Genomic DNA, 16000 nt, shown 5'->3' with positions numbered 1-16000 from the left:
GGCCTAAGCCGTTCCTTGCCACTCCGTGTCGTAAATGGCATATTGGCAACTTTACGTTTCTCCTCAGATGATTTTAAGTTTCTCTTTTTGCTACTTTTTCTTAACTTGGGCTTTTTGGATTTTACATGCCCGGTACTACGAGATTGGGCATCGGGCTTGGAAGACGACGTTGATGGCATTTCATCGTCTATGTCATGACTAGTGGCAGCAGCTTCAGCATTAGGAGGAAGTGGGTCTTGATCTTTCCCTACTTTATCCTCCAAATTTTTGGTCTCCATTATATGTAGCACAAGATACTGCAGAATGTGTGAACTTGGTAATATTGCAGTACCAATGGACTTATACTGCTGGATTGGTTTTGCAAATTTGGTTATAATTATTATATATTTTTTTTTTTTTAATTTTTTATTTTTTTTTACTTTTTTTTTATTTTTAAAAAACTTGGGAATAGTGGGGAAATAACTATGCCCTTAGAAGCACAGAGCACAGGACACAGCACCACTGGACTGAACAGGACACGGCACAGGACCCAGCAGCACTACGGAACTCAGCAGGACAGAGCACAGGACACAGCACCACTGGACTGATACTGCAGAATGTGTGAACTTGGTAATATTGCAGTACCAATGGACTTATAATGCTGGATTGGTTTTGCAAATTTGGTTATAATTATTATATATTTTTTTTTTTTTTAATTTTTTATTATTTTTTACTTTTTTTTTATTTTTTAAAAACTTGGGAATAATGGGGAAATAACTATGCCCTTAGAAGCACAGAGCACAGGACACAGCACCACTGGACTGAACAGGACACGGCACAGGACCCAGCAGCACTACGGAACTCAGCAGGACAGAGCACAGGACACAGCACCACTGGACTGATACTGCAGAATGTGTAAACTTTGTAATATTGCAGTACCACTGGACTTTTACTGCTGAATGTGTGAACTTGGTAATATTGCAGTACCAATGGGCTTATACTGCAGGATTGGTTGTGAAAATTTTGTGGTAATTAAAAAATATTAAAGTAGTTTTTGGTATTTTTTAAAAAAACTTTTTTTTATTTTTTTAAACACAGGGGAATATTGGGGAAATAACTATGCCCTTAGAAGCACAGAGCACAGGACACAGCACCACTGGACTGAACAGGACACAGCACAGGACCCAGCAGCACCACTGACCTCAGAAGGACAGAGCACAGCACACAGCACCACTGGACTGATACTGCAGAACACAGCACAGCACAGCACAGCACAGCACAGCACTAAACAGCACAGCACTAAACAGCACAGCACAGCACAGCACTAAACAGCACAGAACTAAACAGCACAGAACTAAACAGCACAGAACTAAACAGCACAGAACTAAACAGCACAGAACTAAACAGCACAGAGGACCACCTAACACACCCTCCCTCTACCCTGATCAATGCCCGAGTGAAGATGGCGGCGACTAGCGGGGAATTTATAGGATCCGAGTATCGCGAGATCCGACAACGGGATTATGAGTCAGAGCCTCAGTTTCACTTTTCAATTTGGCGCCAATACCCGGATCTGTCTCGGATCCGACTCGGATCCGCAACGTTCGGGTGGGCTCGGATTTCAGAAATCCGAGTGCGCTCATCCCTAATCTTTCCAAGCATTAAAATTATTGAGGAGGAGTGGGTCTTTAGTTATAGTTACATGTATTTTGAAACTATGAATGATGAAATTATTAACCTTGGGCCTGATTCATTAAGGATCTTAAATGAAGAGGATTCTTATTTCAGTCTCCTGGACAAAACCATGTTACAATGCAAGGGGTGCAAATGAGTTTTCTGTTTTGCACATAAGTTAAATACTGACTGTTTTTTCATGTAGCACACAAATACTTGATAGCTTATTTGTACACTGAAATTTAAAGTTGATATGTGTGTGTTACATGAAAAAACAGTCAGTATTTAACTTATGTGCAAAACAGAAAACTCATTTGCACCCCTTGCATTGTAACATGGTTTTGTCCAGGAGACTGAAATAAGAATCCTCTTAATTTAAGATCCTTAATGAATCAGGCCCCTTGTTCCAAATTTTTTTATTTTTCTACAATTCCAAAAATGATGTATTAAATCTGCCATTTGTGTTTTACATTTTGGGCATAGCCCTATTTCCCCTTCAATCATGAATTGACATCTGATTCTAGCTATCATTTATTTAGTACATTCTACAAAATGATAGCTAGAATCTGATTGGTTGCTATAGGCAACACATCCCCTTTTTCAAACCCGCCGGAAAACTCTCAGCTTGATACATCTGTCCACTGGACTGAGGAATGTAAGTCCTGTGAATTGTTTTTAGAATTGTACACAGCATTATACATTATTCTATGGTACAGAAATCTTGTAATCACATGTTAAGGTATTTCAGTGATTGTGATATGTATAATTTTCAGAGTTATTTTACTCCTGCTCCCAAAGGCTTCCCAAAATGAAACTTATACTAAAGAGATGCTGTATTTAACTGCATAACATACTGTGTACAAACAAATTGAACCTACACTTTTTTAGATATTCAAGGTCAAAGGTCAAATCATGTGACCTTGAAATGTAGAAGTCAATATTTAAATATAAAACAATTTTTTTAATGAAAACTAAAGGTCCGTTAGCTTCAAAACAAGACCGACATGACAGATCTACCACAATTATAAGCAAAGTTATGATTAGTTTTAGTTGACCTTGCAAGCTTAAATTTTACATTTTTTGGCATGTTTGCAACCCTGTTTCATGCACAATGTGTATCACTGAGGGCTAAAATTTTACATATGAAAGTTACTTTATCTCGTCTACCATCCTACCAAATTTCACAAAAATCTGAGATGGTCGGGTTGAAAAGTTACTTTTTTTGTGATGATTTGGCATGAAATGACCCCCTGGGTTTTATGTGCCACTGTCCCAATCCCCATTCCACTACTTCATTGCTCCTCTTGTTGCGACATTGCCCCCTCCCACTAGACTCTAATTAGCAGGGCCCTTCCTACCCTATGATTCCCATCATTTTTGTCCACCTTGTCTGTCTTTGTTCCCTTGCACATCACCTTCCATGTACTCTCTTGGAGCTGTGGATATTTGTGGGCCCCTATAAAGAGAGATCTGTTTAAAGAAATGGCTCCAGATTGTGGTCTATTTTTTGCTGTTCCTCACAAAGTTCATTTTTAGATATTTTTGTGACTGGAAGGGGCCCATTACTTTCTATTGGCAGCTTCTTGTACTGTACTGACTGCTTTCATACAACAATCCTGTGTAGTAAAGTCATTGAAATGTAGGAATGTAACATATGTGTAAAGACAACTGCAGTGTGGTCTTATGCTCATGACTTCAACACATACATTGTACTCCAGCTAGGAGCATTTCATTTAAAGAAGAAAACATTGGAACTGCTGGTACACAACTGATAGTAGGCAAAACTTTGGAGTCAATCCCATAAAAACCGCAAACTAAATACTGCTTACCCCTGCAGAGGGCCACAGCAGAACTGTGTAATCCAGAACTGGATAGACGTATTCACTCAACATGGTAACATTACGCTGCTCTTCTTCACTCCATAAGTAAGAGACTGGAGGTTGGATAGAGAGCCGGATGCAATTGTTACATGCAGCAACGTGCACTATGGGAGGGCCAAGGCTGGCTAGAAAAGAAACAAATCAATAAGAGTTATATTTTGGAGAAAATAAGCACATATCGTATTTCCCCATGTATAAGATGCTCCCATTTATAAGACGCACCTGTATAAATCATGTGAAAAAAATGAGAATAATGTTTATAGTCTTTTGCAGATTAATTGGTGACTGCAAAAAACATTATCCTCAATTTTTTCACAGAGTAATTGTGCAGCGGGTACAGAGAGGAGAGACGGAGTTCTAACCCTATTGCTAATTCTGCCTTATCCTGTCAGATGCTTCCTCTGTCTGGTAAAGTCTTCTTTCTTCTGTCCGTTCTGATCCTGATGCTGGAAAGTCGCTTACCGTCCTCTTCGCGATGACCGGATGTCCAATCAGGACTTTGACAGAGTCCTGATTGGACAAAACGCCAAATGCAGAAGCCGGAGGTGTGCGTTCCAACTGCGGTTCATGCACCACATCTGGTTATCACGAAGAGGACGGTAAGCGACTTTCCAGCATCAGGATCAGAGTGGACAGAAGAAAGAAGACTTTACTGGACAGAGAAAGGATCTGACAGGGTAAGCGCTACTACCACTGTATAAGACGCGCCCAGAATTTAGACCCAAAATTTTGGGTAAAGAGGTGCTTCTTACACATGGTGAAATACGATAGATAGGCAACCTGTATGTCTCCGGCTGTTGTAGAAATACAATTACCAGGATGCGCTGCCAAATATTCGGTAGGAAAGTTATGCTTGAACTTGTAGTTCCACAGCAGTTGGAGAGCTTTGAGTGGCTACATTTAATTTAGCACATATTATATAAAAGTTATTAAAATTGAATAATGGAACAAAAGGGGATCTTGCCACCAGTGCACTGGTCTGCCATTAAAGTTGCCGGAAATGCAGCATTTAAAGTGGAGAACATAAAAAGCCACTTCATAGGTACCTTGTCCTAAAAAGACACCTTGCTTTAATACCATACCAATATGTCAATGTTCTTTTGAAAAATACCATACTGGTGATTAGAAGACAAAGCTGATACCCATTATGGTGGCTAGTATACACAACAGCCCACTTTTTGGTGGCTGGTATACACAGCAGAGCCCCATTCTGATGAACAGTATACACAACAGATCCCCTTCTGGTGGCTAGTATACAAGGTATGTCTATTAAATAACGAGACTGATTAAATAACTCACCTTTATTTATTGGTATTACAAATTTACACCCTTGATATCGAAAAAAACATGGTGATGACGGTGTTTTCCAGTGCATTGACTGTCTTTTAGTTTCAGGATCGTACTGGAAGATCCAGGTCTCATCACAAGTGATTACTTTATGAAACAGGTTTGGATCTGTGTCAAGTTGCTGCAGAATGTCAACACAACATTCCTTACGACGTCCTTTTTGCTCTGGTGTGAGAAACCTTGGGACCATCTTTGCACAAACTTTCGTCATGTTAAGATCCTCACGCAAAATTTTCCATACGGTGTCTTTGTCAATGTTCACAGATTCAGCTATCATTCGAACACAGAGCCGGTGGTCTTTTCGAACAATCTGACTGCTTTTTTCTACATTTTCTTCGGTTCTTGAAGTGCAAGGTCGTCCAGGCGTTCATCATCTTCGACATTCTCACGTCCTCGCTACATCTTTTGTGCCACTCAAAAACACGCGCAGGAGGCAGGCAGTCAGTCCCATAGGCCGTAGTAAGCATTTGAAAACATTCTGTTGGTGTTTTGTGCAACTTTACTAAAAATTTTAAATTGACACGTTGTTCAACTTTTAAACTGAGCATTTTTCCGGCACTCTACAGAAAACACAACCAAACTAAATGGCGACTCACAATCAACTGAACGTCATAGAGTGTTGCAGCTTGTCATGCAGGTTCAGACAGGTTCAAGGTTACTACGTATGCAGTTATAACTGGTTCTGACTGCTTTGTTTACTAGGTGGAATCACAGTCTCGTTATTTAATAGACATACCTCGTACACAGCAGAGACCATTCTCGTGTCTGGTTTACACATCAGAGATCCATTCTAGTGGCTAGTATATGCAACATATTCCCCTCTGGTGGCTAGTATACGAAACAGCCCCCCTCTGGTGGCTAGTATATCCAGCAGATACCCATTCTGGTGACTAGTATACACAATAGACACCCTTCTAGTGATTAGTTATACACAGAAGAGACCCATTTCGGTGACTAGTATACAAAGCATTGATATCAATATCTGGTCTTAATTACAAAGACTGTTATATTCGCAGATGCACTTACTATTTGCATATGGAGTCAGATCATCAAGTGAGTATGATTTGTTTGATACATCATTGTGAGTAAAGCTGTGGACTCTTGTTCTGTAACTTCCCATAATGTCTGTTAAATATTTTGTTAGGTCACAGTGGCGAGTTGTAATATTGGAGCAATCCATGGCTGGTGTAAATGGAGAGCTGTTACAAAAAGAGATAGAGGTTGGAAGCAGGAAATATGAAAATCAGATTAATTATCATACTATAACCCTATAGGGAATATGCATCTTAAATGGAGCCTCATAATATAATGTAAAGAAAGGAATTCCAAGGTGCAGGAAGAGAGGTAATGACATATATTACGTTGCAGGACTGAGGACAATAATAGAGATAAATTAGATAAATATTTACAATTTTGGAGACAATGGCACAAAGGGATTCGTTGGTACCAAAAAATATGTTTGTCTCTACTCCTGTCCCTGTAACTCACATTTCCTCCATCATTTATCCTTTGGCACAATAACCAGCACATATAAGGTAATCTTCCCCAGAAATATCTGCACAATTGGGCCAAAATAATGTATGTGCTCCATGGCACAGTCCTCTCATACTATAGAGAGCTGCAATGTTTGCTTGATTAAATACCTCAGTTGAGGCAACATGTTAAATATAAAGCACTATAATACATTAGTTGGTGGCTCAGTGGTTAGCACTTCTGCCTCACAGCGCTGGGGTCATGAGTTCAATTCCTGACCATGGCCTTATCTGTGTGGAGTTTGTATGTTCTCCCCGTGTTTACGTGGGTTTCCTCCGGGTGCTCCGGTTTCCTCCCACATTCCAAAAACATACTGGTAGGTTAATTGGCTGCTAACAAATTGGCCCTAGTCTCTGTCTCTCTGTGTATGTGTGTTAGGGAATTTAGACTGTAAGCTCCAATTCGGCAGGGACTGATGCGAGTGAGTTCTCTGTACAGCGCTGTGGAATTAGTGGCGCTATATAAATTGCTGATGATGATGATGATTATAGTACACATAAAATTTAGTTGGCGAAATATAGTGTGCAGTTATCCTTATGTGAGATTAGTGACTACCTGCATGTAATTAGCTAAGATTTGCTGTGCGCTCTTCAGTGTGTCCAGGTGTCACACTGGAGGAGAGCCTGGAGAGGGGTTATTCTAACTGGCAGTATGTAGCGTTGCTTGGAGATTCAATAGAGAGTCTGCCTTAATGGTGTTAGTGTATGTGAATTATGAGGGCATAGTGACTACTGTCCACTACTGCTCTGCATGGCACTGGTGTGCACGGCAATGGCGGTGCTGGGAATGGAGGGCTAAGCACGCCCCTGGCTTGTGTGGTCACGCCCTATCCTACTGCTGCCAGAGAGACCAACATTGTGAGCAGATGCAGACCTGAATGCAGGATATGCCTTTTATAGCTGTATTAATACACACTGATGATGACGATGATCGTCTGGAACTAGCTAACCGCGTCTGATTGGCTGATTTAAAAAAAAAATTGTGTTGCCTTCATGGGTACGCGAGAAGAAAGGTTACGCCTACTGTATTAAATGAAGGCCATTAGCGAATGCGAACCTGGTTCTGCGTATGCGTATGTGGGGGTTAATACACCAGCCATAAACCTGGCTCATATGTTGCAGATCTGGACAATTCTTGCGACTCAACATATCAGCTAAAATACACTATTTTTGTGAGCACAATTTTTTTGGGCCTTAATTATTCCCAAGTTGCTTTCAAGTCTGTATCAGCCCCTATGCAGTGTTGTAGGATAAGGTACCTGCTCTCCTTACAATTAATGTATCGGACATCTCTGAGAGGAGATCCTGCTGCCGTGTCCGGGGGGGGGGGGGGGGGGGGGCTAGTTAATCACGTCATTAAGCCTCGCCCCTTGCTGCTCAATGCCACGATTTGAGGCCTAATATGGTGGGGGGCGGGGCCAGTAGATATTATTTGCTGTGAATTATGCCATTAAGCTCCACCCCCACCCACTTCACTAGGCAAGTGGTAAGGACATGGTGGGGGTTACATTGCCCTTCGGGGAGTCTCCCTGACATTCCAGGAGGGTAGTAAACACAGTGGAAGCTGACATTTTTTGGTTTGGCTAAAGCCACGCCCGTGAAAATACATCAATTCACTAGGAACCAGTGACAGATTCTGTGGGAATTGAAAGACTTATTTCAAAATGGCTGCCCCCCCTGTGGGCTAGTGATGAGTTGGTGCAGTTTAAATCTCACAAACTCCCATAATGCATTCCTACAAAACAACATATAAAGAGGGAGCTGGCATAGAAAGTGGTAATATTTTCTGAAAAATAACATTTGAAATCACCGTTCTGTAATATCTTGTACTTATGAATGATAGAGGCAGTCTTTTTACTTTAGTAGGTGCATGTAAGTGAATTCTATTCTCTATGTACATACTAGCTCTCAGAATATTCCACGCAATAGTAGATAAGAGATTCATTATTCGGCTCCTCCCAGCTCAGGATATGCTGAAAATTTTGGGAAGAGAGTTTGAGGTTCGTCGGAGGTTGTAAAGTAGCCGAAACTGTATACAAGGAGAGGGAAAGAGATAAATCACTGTTTTGTTTAATAAATAAAGTAAACTCACCAAGAGACAATGATATGCATAGGAAGGGTCTGTGTAAAGACATACCCAAAGAAAGGAGATGACAGAATTGCAGCAAAGCTGGTAGTCTCCTCATCACTCAAGTTCCAAATTGTCTGGGTTTAGCGTTTTATTATATTGCTGGGAATGTGTCTGGAACAGCGCCTTAACAGATAATGGTCAATGATTAATATAGCGGTATATTAAGAAATACAATGTGCCTATATTTTAATATGAAATGTTCTTCTTTGTACAAGTTGTAACACATGACTTTATTAGTGGGAGGCTGGGTGGATTGGCTAAATGGACAGAACAGTTTGAATCATAGGGGTTAATTCCTTAAGACCCTTTATGCAGCGATCGAACATCTTCATTTGGACAATTTATTTAAGCAATGTCACCGATGCCCACTGAGCCACCCTCTGCTTCCCGGTGATACTGGTTGGTAGCGGTATGAAGCATCTAAGCTAAGCTAGTCCTAGGACCTAAACACTTTGGGCCTGATTCATTAAGGAAAGTACTCTTTTTTTTTAACTTACGTTTTCTCCTGGACAAAACCATGTTACAATGCAAGGGGTGTATAGTAGTTTTTTTTTTTTGCACATAAGGAAAATACTGCCTTTTTTTCCTAGATCAACTTTAAATTTTAGTGTTTAAATAAGCTATCAAGTATTTGTGTGCTACATGAAAAAACAGGCAGTATATAATAAACTAATTTGCACCCCTTGCATTGCAACATGGTTTTGTCCAGAACACTTGAGTAAGAAAACTTACCCAATTTTTTGCTTAACTTTCATTAACGAATCAGGCCCTTTATCCCTAAGGGATATTACTGGACGTTGACGTAAACACTAATCACACCAAAATCAAGGTCAAGCTTATAGCAATATAAATGCTAAATTGTATATAAATGTAACCACCAATATTGTACTATGGAGAAGAGGGCTGTCGCCCCTTAAAATAATTGTTGTGTAACAATTCTTAGCAAGGTAAACTAAATAATGAGTAAACAGAAGTGCAAAAACCTTTTCCCCAGTATTAATATCACCATACAACAATTTATTTAAAACATTATTTATTAAACATATAAATAAATATCAAAAATAAAACACATTGCATCACATAAATTAAATAATCATAGTTTAAAGCTCACTTAATAAACCAATATTTAGACCTAGTTTTAGTCCTTTTTGGTGAAATCACAGTCCTGCTATAGTGCACATATAGGGAAAGATCTGATATTCCAAATATTGTCTCATTGTTCTAGACAATGATGGTAAGTATGTACAGTCATATCCCTTCATAGGCCATAGGCTTTCTTCTAGGATCGTCACCAATAACAGAGGGCTACATACATACTCCGCTTGATAGAAATAGATCAGGTTTCTAGCACCGCTGGCTTCAACTACACTTCAAGTCTGTATTAATCGGCAACTTACAGCTCCCCAGCGACTCTTCTTACCCCCTTTTAAAAGCGATCCACACGAGTTGTACACAGCCAGTAAACAAGTCTTCCAGAAGGTGTAATGCTTTAAACGATCGTATGATGAGTCAGAATATACTTGGGTCTTCCTTGTTATATTAATAGGAGCCAAACTGACGCGTTTCTCCACATTCCTTTGTGGATTCCTCAGAGATGTTCTAGCACCCTCTGTGCGTGCTTGAGTTGTACTCAGTTGTACTTGAGTTGTAGATCACACAATAAACGACCATTTGGTCAGATATTGCATTAATGTGTACTCTCCCACGATCATGTTTTATCGTACCAAAGCACATTGTATAGTTTGATTTGGTTTTATAAACTTCCTAAAAATCACAACCAACTTTGGAACGATGTTGGGCAAATGTGGCAGTGTGTACGCACTCACCACCAGCAGTGTAGGCAGATCTCTATAGAGTGTACAGAGTCACCATCTTTTCAGCACATGGTTATGACAGATGAGTGCACAGATCTGAAGGTAAATCGTGTATGTGTGTAGAGATGAATCTGCATGATCACCGGGACTTTCAGTCATTGGTGAAATCGTTACAGAAATGGCATCAGCAGTAGAATATTACACCAGAATGTGTACAATATTTATATCTCCTATATTTATATATTTATACTGTTGTACTCTATTATCTGCTACAAGTGTAAAAGTATTATCATTAATAGACATTATTTATATTCTCACTGACATCAATATTTACATTATACGCTGAATCCTATCTGCATACAAGCTCTGTGGTAGAAGTTTGGTAATTTAGCTACTTTCCTTATACTCTCCTTTGTGTCATAAACCTTTTATGGATAGAGATAGTTTTATATTTAGGTTATGGTTTATTTGTGTCACAAATTACACTAAAACAGACTAAACAGAATATTAAAGGAGAAACATTGTAACAATTAAACAATAAAATGAATCAAATCCAATTAATTTCACACCACTTTCTGCCCTAAGGGCACATTATTTAGCATCATATGTAGACACAGCAGAACACAGAAAAAAATTGTGATATAACTCATTTATTACTGATACAAATATTCATTGTTAAACATTTTATTGTAAAGATACACCAACTAGTGGAAAAAGAGTACCCTTATTATCAAATGCAATACCTGTCATCAAAATAGTTATAGTTTTGATAGAAAAATTGTACACGTCATACACATACACACGCACACACACTTACTGGTCTAAGAAGATCGATGTGTGTCTATAGGATTTGTCACTACACTCTATATTATGAAGGATAGTTTCTCATTAATGGCTCCGCCTGTTTCCTATGCCGTGCTCTGATTGGAAGAAGAGCAATGATTGACACTTTGCTTAGATATGCTGCCGCTGGGTTTATTATGAATGCAGTTACTCCACACTGTACTCAGCACAAGACTGTGCTTGACAGTAGATTTTTTTTAAAAGCATATTCCTTCATTGCAGAGGTTGTCAGTCTGTGGCTCTCCTTCTGTTGTAGAACTAGAAGTTGCAGCATGCCCTGCCAGCTATAGCAGAAGATTAAATTGTTGTTCATTATGTTACGTGCAAATCAAAATACACACCGTAGTCCCAATAGTGCCCACAGCCCAGTGATTCATGTCGAAAGTAGCTACTAGCAGCATCTGCAGCTACTGGGGTGAGTCATCTCTGGATTCCTGTATTAGATGGTTCTTGGGACTTTCTCAGGAATCACTGTTACTTGTAGACCTATGGTCACCACATCCTTCCAAAATGTGTTCTAGTTCCACTGCAGGCTTCATTCACCCCAGCTAATAATATTACTGTATCACTACTGGATATAACATAAGAATTATGACTACAAAAGCATAGGTACACAGGGCCATCTTAACAACATTATGGGCCCCCGGGCAAAGCAGTGCACTGGGGCCCCTAGATATAGATATATAGATGTATAGAGATACAGATATAGATATATAGAGATAGAAATAGATAGATGTACTTGCTCAGTGACCCTTGTAGGGTTTTTTTGCAGGTTTTTTTTTTTTTGCAGGATTATTTATTCTCATTAAGAGCCGTGCCTATGGGGCCCCCTTGCCCGTGGGGCTCCTGGGCAGCTGCCCATCGTGCCCAATGGAAAAGATGGCCCTGTAGGTACATATAATATATTATCATTATTGTTTATTTATATTGCACCCCAATACTCAGCTTTACATAACAGAGATGAGCAGAAATGCAGCAGATCAGAATGCTAGTTTGAGGAGGAGATAATTTTACCTTTTTCGTGGTGCGCAGCTTACGTCATACGCCATGCTAACATGTCTCTGAAACAATGTTGAGGTTGTCAGATATGAATATTGGATCAGACCATGGAATGACCACCTCCACTGTACGTAGAGAACCAGTACAGTCATGGCCAAAAGTTTTGAGAATGACACAAGTATTGGTTTTCACAAAGTTAGTTGCTTCAGTATTTTTAGACCTTTTTGTATACTGAAGTGAAATTAGAAGCATTTCATAAGTGTCAAAAGCTTTTATTGACAATTACATTAAGTTTATGCAAAGAGTCAATATTTGCAGTGTTGACCCTTCTTTTTGAAGACCTCTGAAATTCGCCCTGGTATGCTGTCAATCAACTTCTGGGCCACATACTGACTGATGGCCGCCCATTCTTGCCTAATCAATGCTTGTCAGAATTTGTGGGGTTTTGTTTGTCCACCCCCCTCTTGAGGATTGACCTCAAGTTCTCAATGGGATTAAGGTTTGGGGAGTTTCCTGGCCATGGACCCAAAATTTTGATGTTTTGATCCCCGAGCCACTTAGTTATCACTTTTGCCTTATGGGAAGGTGCTCCATCATGCTGGAAAAGGCATTGTTCATCACCAAACTGTTCTTGGATGGTTGGGAGACGCTGCTCTTGGACCCTTTGCTGGTTGGTGGTGGCCATGGTGTTTCCTCTTACATTGGATGGTAGTGTGAGCATTAACAACAGAATGTCGTAGGGATATGAGTTTCCTGAGTGTAAATAATCAATTAAATGTAATATAATGCAATTCAACCTCAAGTATAATTCATAGGGTTCTATACCATAGTTGCCATGGTCCCTAATTTCCAGTTCTTATTGTCTGGGGTTTATACATTATTCTATTAAAGAAAAGTATTTACAGTAGAAACCTCATGGTATAATCAAGTCCAGGAGACTTGTCATGCTGGGGATTGTAGTGCACTAACATCCACTGAGATATTATCATACATGACGTGCTTACATTCAGCAGCTCAGCAGCCAAGTGCCTCTGGAAACCAATGTAAAATGTGACCACTATGGTACACCCAATGGTTGGCTGGGATGGGGGGCAGGGGCCGAGTCTTGCCCCCCCTCCCAAACCCAGGGTAAAATTTGCCAGCCCTCCCCTGGTTACACCTAGCTCAATCCCTTGCAGCACCTGTGCGGGTCTTCACTCTCTGTTGGCTGATCACGTCCCCAGTTTTTGATTGGCTGACTCACATGGCAGCAGTCATGTGATGACATATTTGCACACACAAGCAAACAGCCTGGAATACATGTAGCCAAAATTGTGACCCTGAGTTGAACAAAGGTGCGCTGTAAATGTTGCAAGGGAGCATATTATCCCCAGGTCATTCTCTCCTTTTCTGTCTGGGCTGAATGGACAGCGACATCTGCCAGAGTGCTTGGAGCCATCTAATTGAATGAGATTTTCCTGGCATGGCCTAACTTTCTCTCCAGCAGGCTGAGAGACAGCGTGAGACTGCAGGAGTGGTAAGTAATCTGAGTCTGCATTGTGTCATCAACAGAGATGTGCTGTCTGCATTGTAAAACCACTAAAGATCTGGGGTCGACATTGTAAAGCCACCAGAAAGTTGGGAGGATCTGCATTGTGAAGCCACTAGAGATTTGTGGGTCTGTATTGTACTGTGTCCTCCAGGACAGTATCAGTTTTGTATAATGTTCACTATTATGTACAGCGTTTTGTATAGTGATCACTGGAATGCTGTCTGCATTGCATATTAATCAGTAGGGTGGTGTCTCTATCAGTCCCTGTATTATATGGCGATCACTGTATTCTAAATTAGACCAGTGGTCGAAGTGGAAATTTAGAAGTGGCGGTTTAATAAAATATATTCAGAATGTAAGTAAATGGAAGTTGGTAATTTTACAATGAAGGCACATATTAAAAAATATTATTAAATACATTATCACCTGCTAATAATATAGGGCCTGATTCATTACTGATCTTATCTGCCGTTTTTTGAGGATCTTAAGAAAATCTTCACTGAGAAAGCCCAGAAAAGGGAGATAAGAAGGAAATTCCACTGTGTAAGATGAAAATACTTCTTAACTGCACTTAAGAACGTTTTCTACACTTAAGAAAAAAGGGATGGGAAAGGGAGAGGAATGGACTGAGATCCGAAAGAAGAAAAGTAGGCGTTATCTGTACTGAGTTAAGGGGTCTGATTCAACAAGGAACGGATCTTATCTTTCCGCATTGTAAGTAGCGTTGAGTACTTTAAGTAAAAATGGGATATTTGCAATACAAATAAGGAACGCAAAGTCGAAAAACACACCCACCTCCAGTCCTTTACGCAACGGAACATAGCATGCAACGGATCCTAAACAATTTACTCACTTTAAAAGTTCCTCTACGTTAACTTCCGCTACGTTAAGATAAGAAATGTATACATCACGCCAAATGTGGGAGGTCTGACGAGTTTGTTTACAAATGTTCAAACACAATCCAGTGGGTATTTATGCAGGAAAGTTGTAACCTCATTATTCCTTTTCATATTTTACATGCTTTGCAAACTTTGAACAGTTATTAAAAAATGCTTAGCGTACTCTTCCATAAACGATACATGCATAGTAGAGTACATACAACCTCCACACAGATAAAGGGTGTGAGTCAGGATTAGAACTCATGACTCTCTATTGTAGAGTCACTAGAATGCTCTATATTGTATACAGGTTGCTAGAATGCTCTCTATATTGTATAGATGTCACTAGAATGATCTCTATACTGTATACAGGTCACTAGAACTATATCTGTATTGTAGAGTTATTAGAATGCTCTATATTATATAGAGATCACTATAGTGATCTCTATATTGTATAGATGTCACTAGAATGATCTCTGTATTGCATACATGTCAATAAAATGTTCTCTGTATTGCAAATAGATTACTGCAATAAGCTCTCCATTGAATACTAGTCAGATGGGGCTGCATTGTGTCGTACTATAGCTCCCTGAAATAAAAAAAAGTTGGATATTATATTAACTGTCTAAAATAATGCTTACATTTGGTTAAGAGTTACCAGCTCTCTCCTAGGGCTAGATTTACTAAACTGTGGGTTTGAAAAAGTGGAGATGTTGCCTATAGCAACCGATCAGATTCTAGTTGTCATTTGTTTAGTACATTCTACAAAATGACAGCTAGAATCTGATTGGTTGCTATAGGCAACATCTCTACTTTTTCAAACCCGCAGTTTAGTAAATCTGTCTCCTATCTATCTATCCAGCTATCTATCTATCTCATATCTATCTATCTATCTATCTATCTATCTCATATCTATCTATCTATCTATCTATCTCATATCTATCTCATATCTATCTATCTATCTATCTATCTATCTATCTATCTATCTATCTATTTGTCTCATATCTATCTATCTATCTGTCTCATATCTATCTATCTGTCTCATATCTATCTATCTATCTATCTATCTATCTATGTCTCATATCTATCTATCTATCTATCTATCTATCTATCTATCTCATATCTATCTATCTATCTGTCTGTCTCATATCTATCTATCTCTATCTATCTATCTGTCTCATATCTATCTATCTATCTATCTATCTATCTATCTATCTATCTGTCTCATATCTATCTATCTCTATCTATCTATCTGTCTCATTTCTATCTATCTATCTATCTATCTCTATCTATCTATGTCTCATCTCTATCTATCTCTATCTATCTATCTATCTGTCTCATATCTATCTATCTCTATCTATCTATCTGTCTCATATCTATCTATCTATCTAT

The 16000-nt window shown here is 39.3% G+C and overlaps 1 protein-coding gene across 1 annotated transcript in view; it reads right to left on the bottom strand.

The window, feature by feature from the left end:
• LOC142139513 (uncharacterized) overlaps nt 1-11549 on the bottom strand; it is a 34988-nt gene extending 23439 nt beyond the window's left edge. Inside the window, exons 1-5 of the mRNA XM_075197183.1 lie at nt 11175-11549; nt 8550-8666; nt 8315-8441; nt 5907-6079; nt 3483-3658 (exon numbers count right to left, since the gene is read on the bottom strand). Coding sequence (XP_075053284.1) covers nt 3483-3658; nt 5907-6079; nt 8315-8441; nt 8550-8598 — 525 coding nt within the window. The 5' untranslated portion in view covers nt 8599-8666; nt 11175-11549. The remainder of the gene's footprint in view (nt 1-3482; nt 3659-5906; nt 6080-8314; nt 8442-8549; nt 8667-11174) is intronic.
• Nucleotides 11550-16000: the final 4451 nt, after the last annotated feature.

This window comes from Mixophyes fleayi, chromosome 2 (genome assembly GCF_038048845.1).
Source record: "Mixophyes fleayi isolate aMixFle1 chromosome 2, aMixFle1.hap1, whole genome shotgun sequence".
In the NCBI taxonomy this organism is placed as follows: domain Eukaryota; kingdom Metazoa; phylum Chordata; class Amphibia; order Anura; family Limnodynastidae; genus Mixophyes; species Mixophyes fleayi.
The sequence above is the reverse complement of the archived record's forward strand: the minus strand, read 5'-3'. Positions and strand labels throughout refer to the sequence as shown.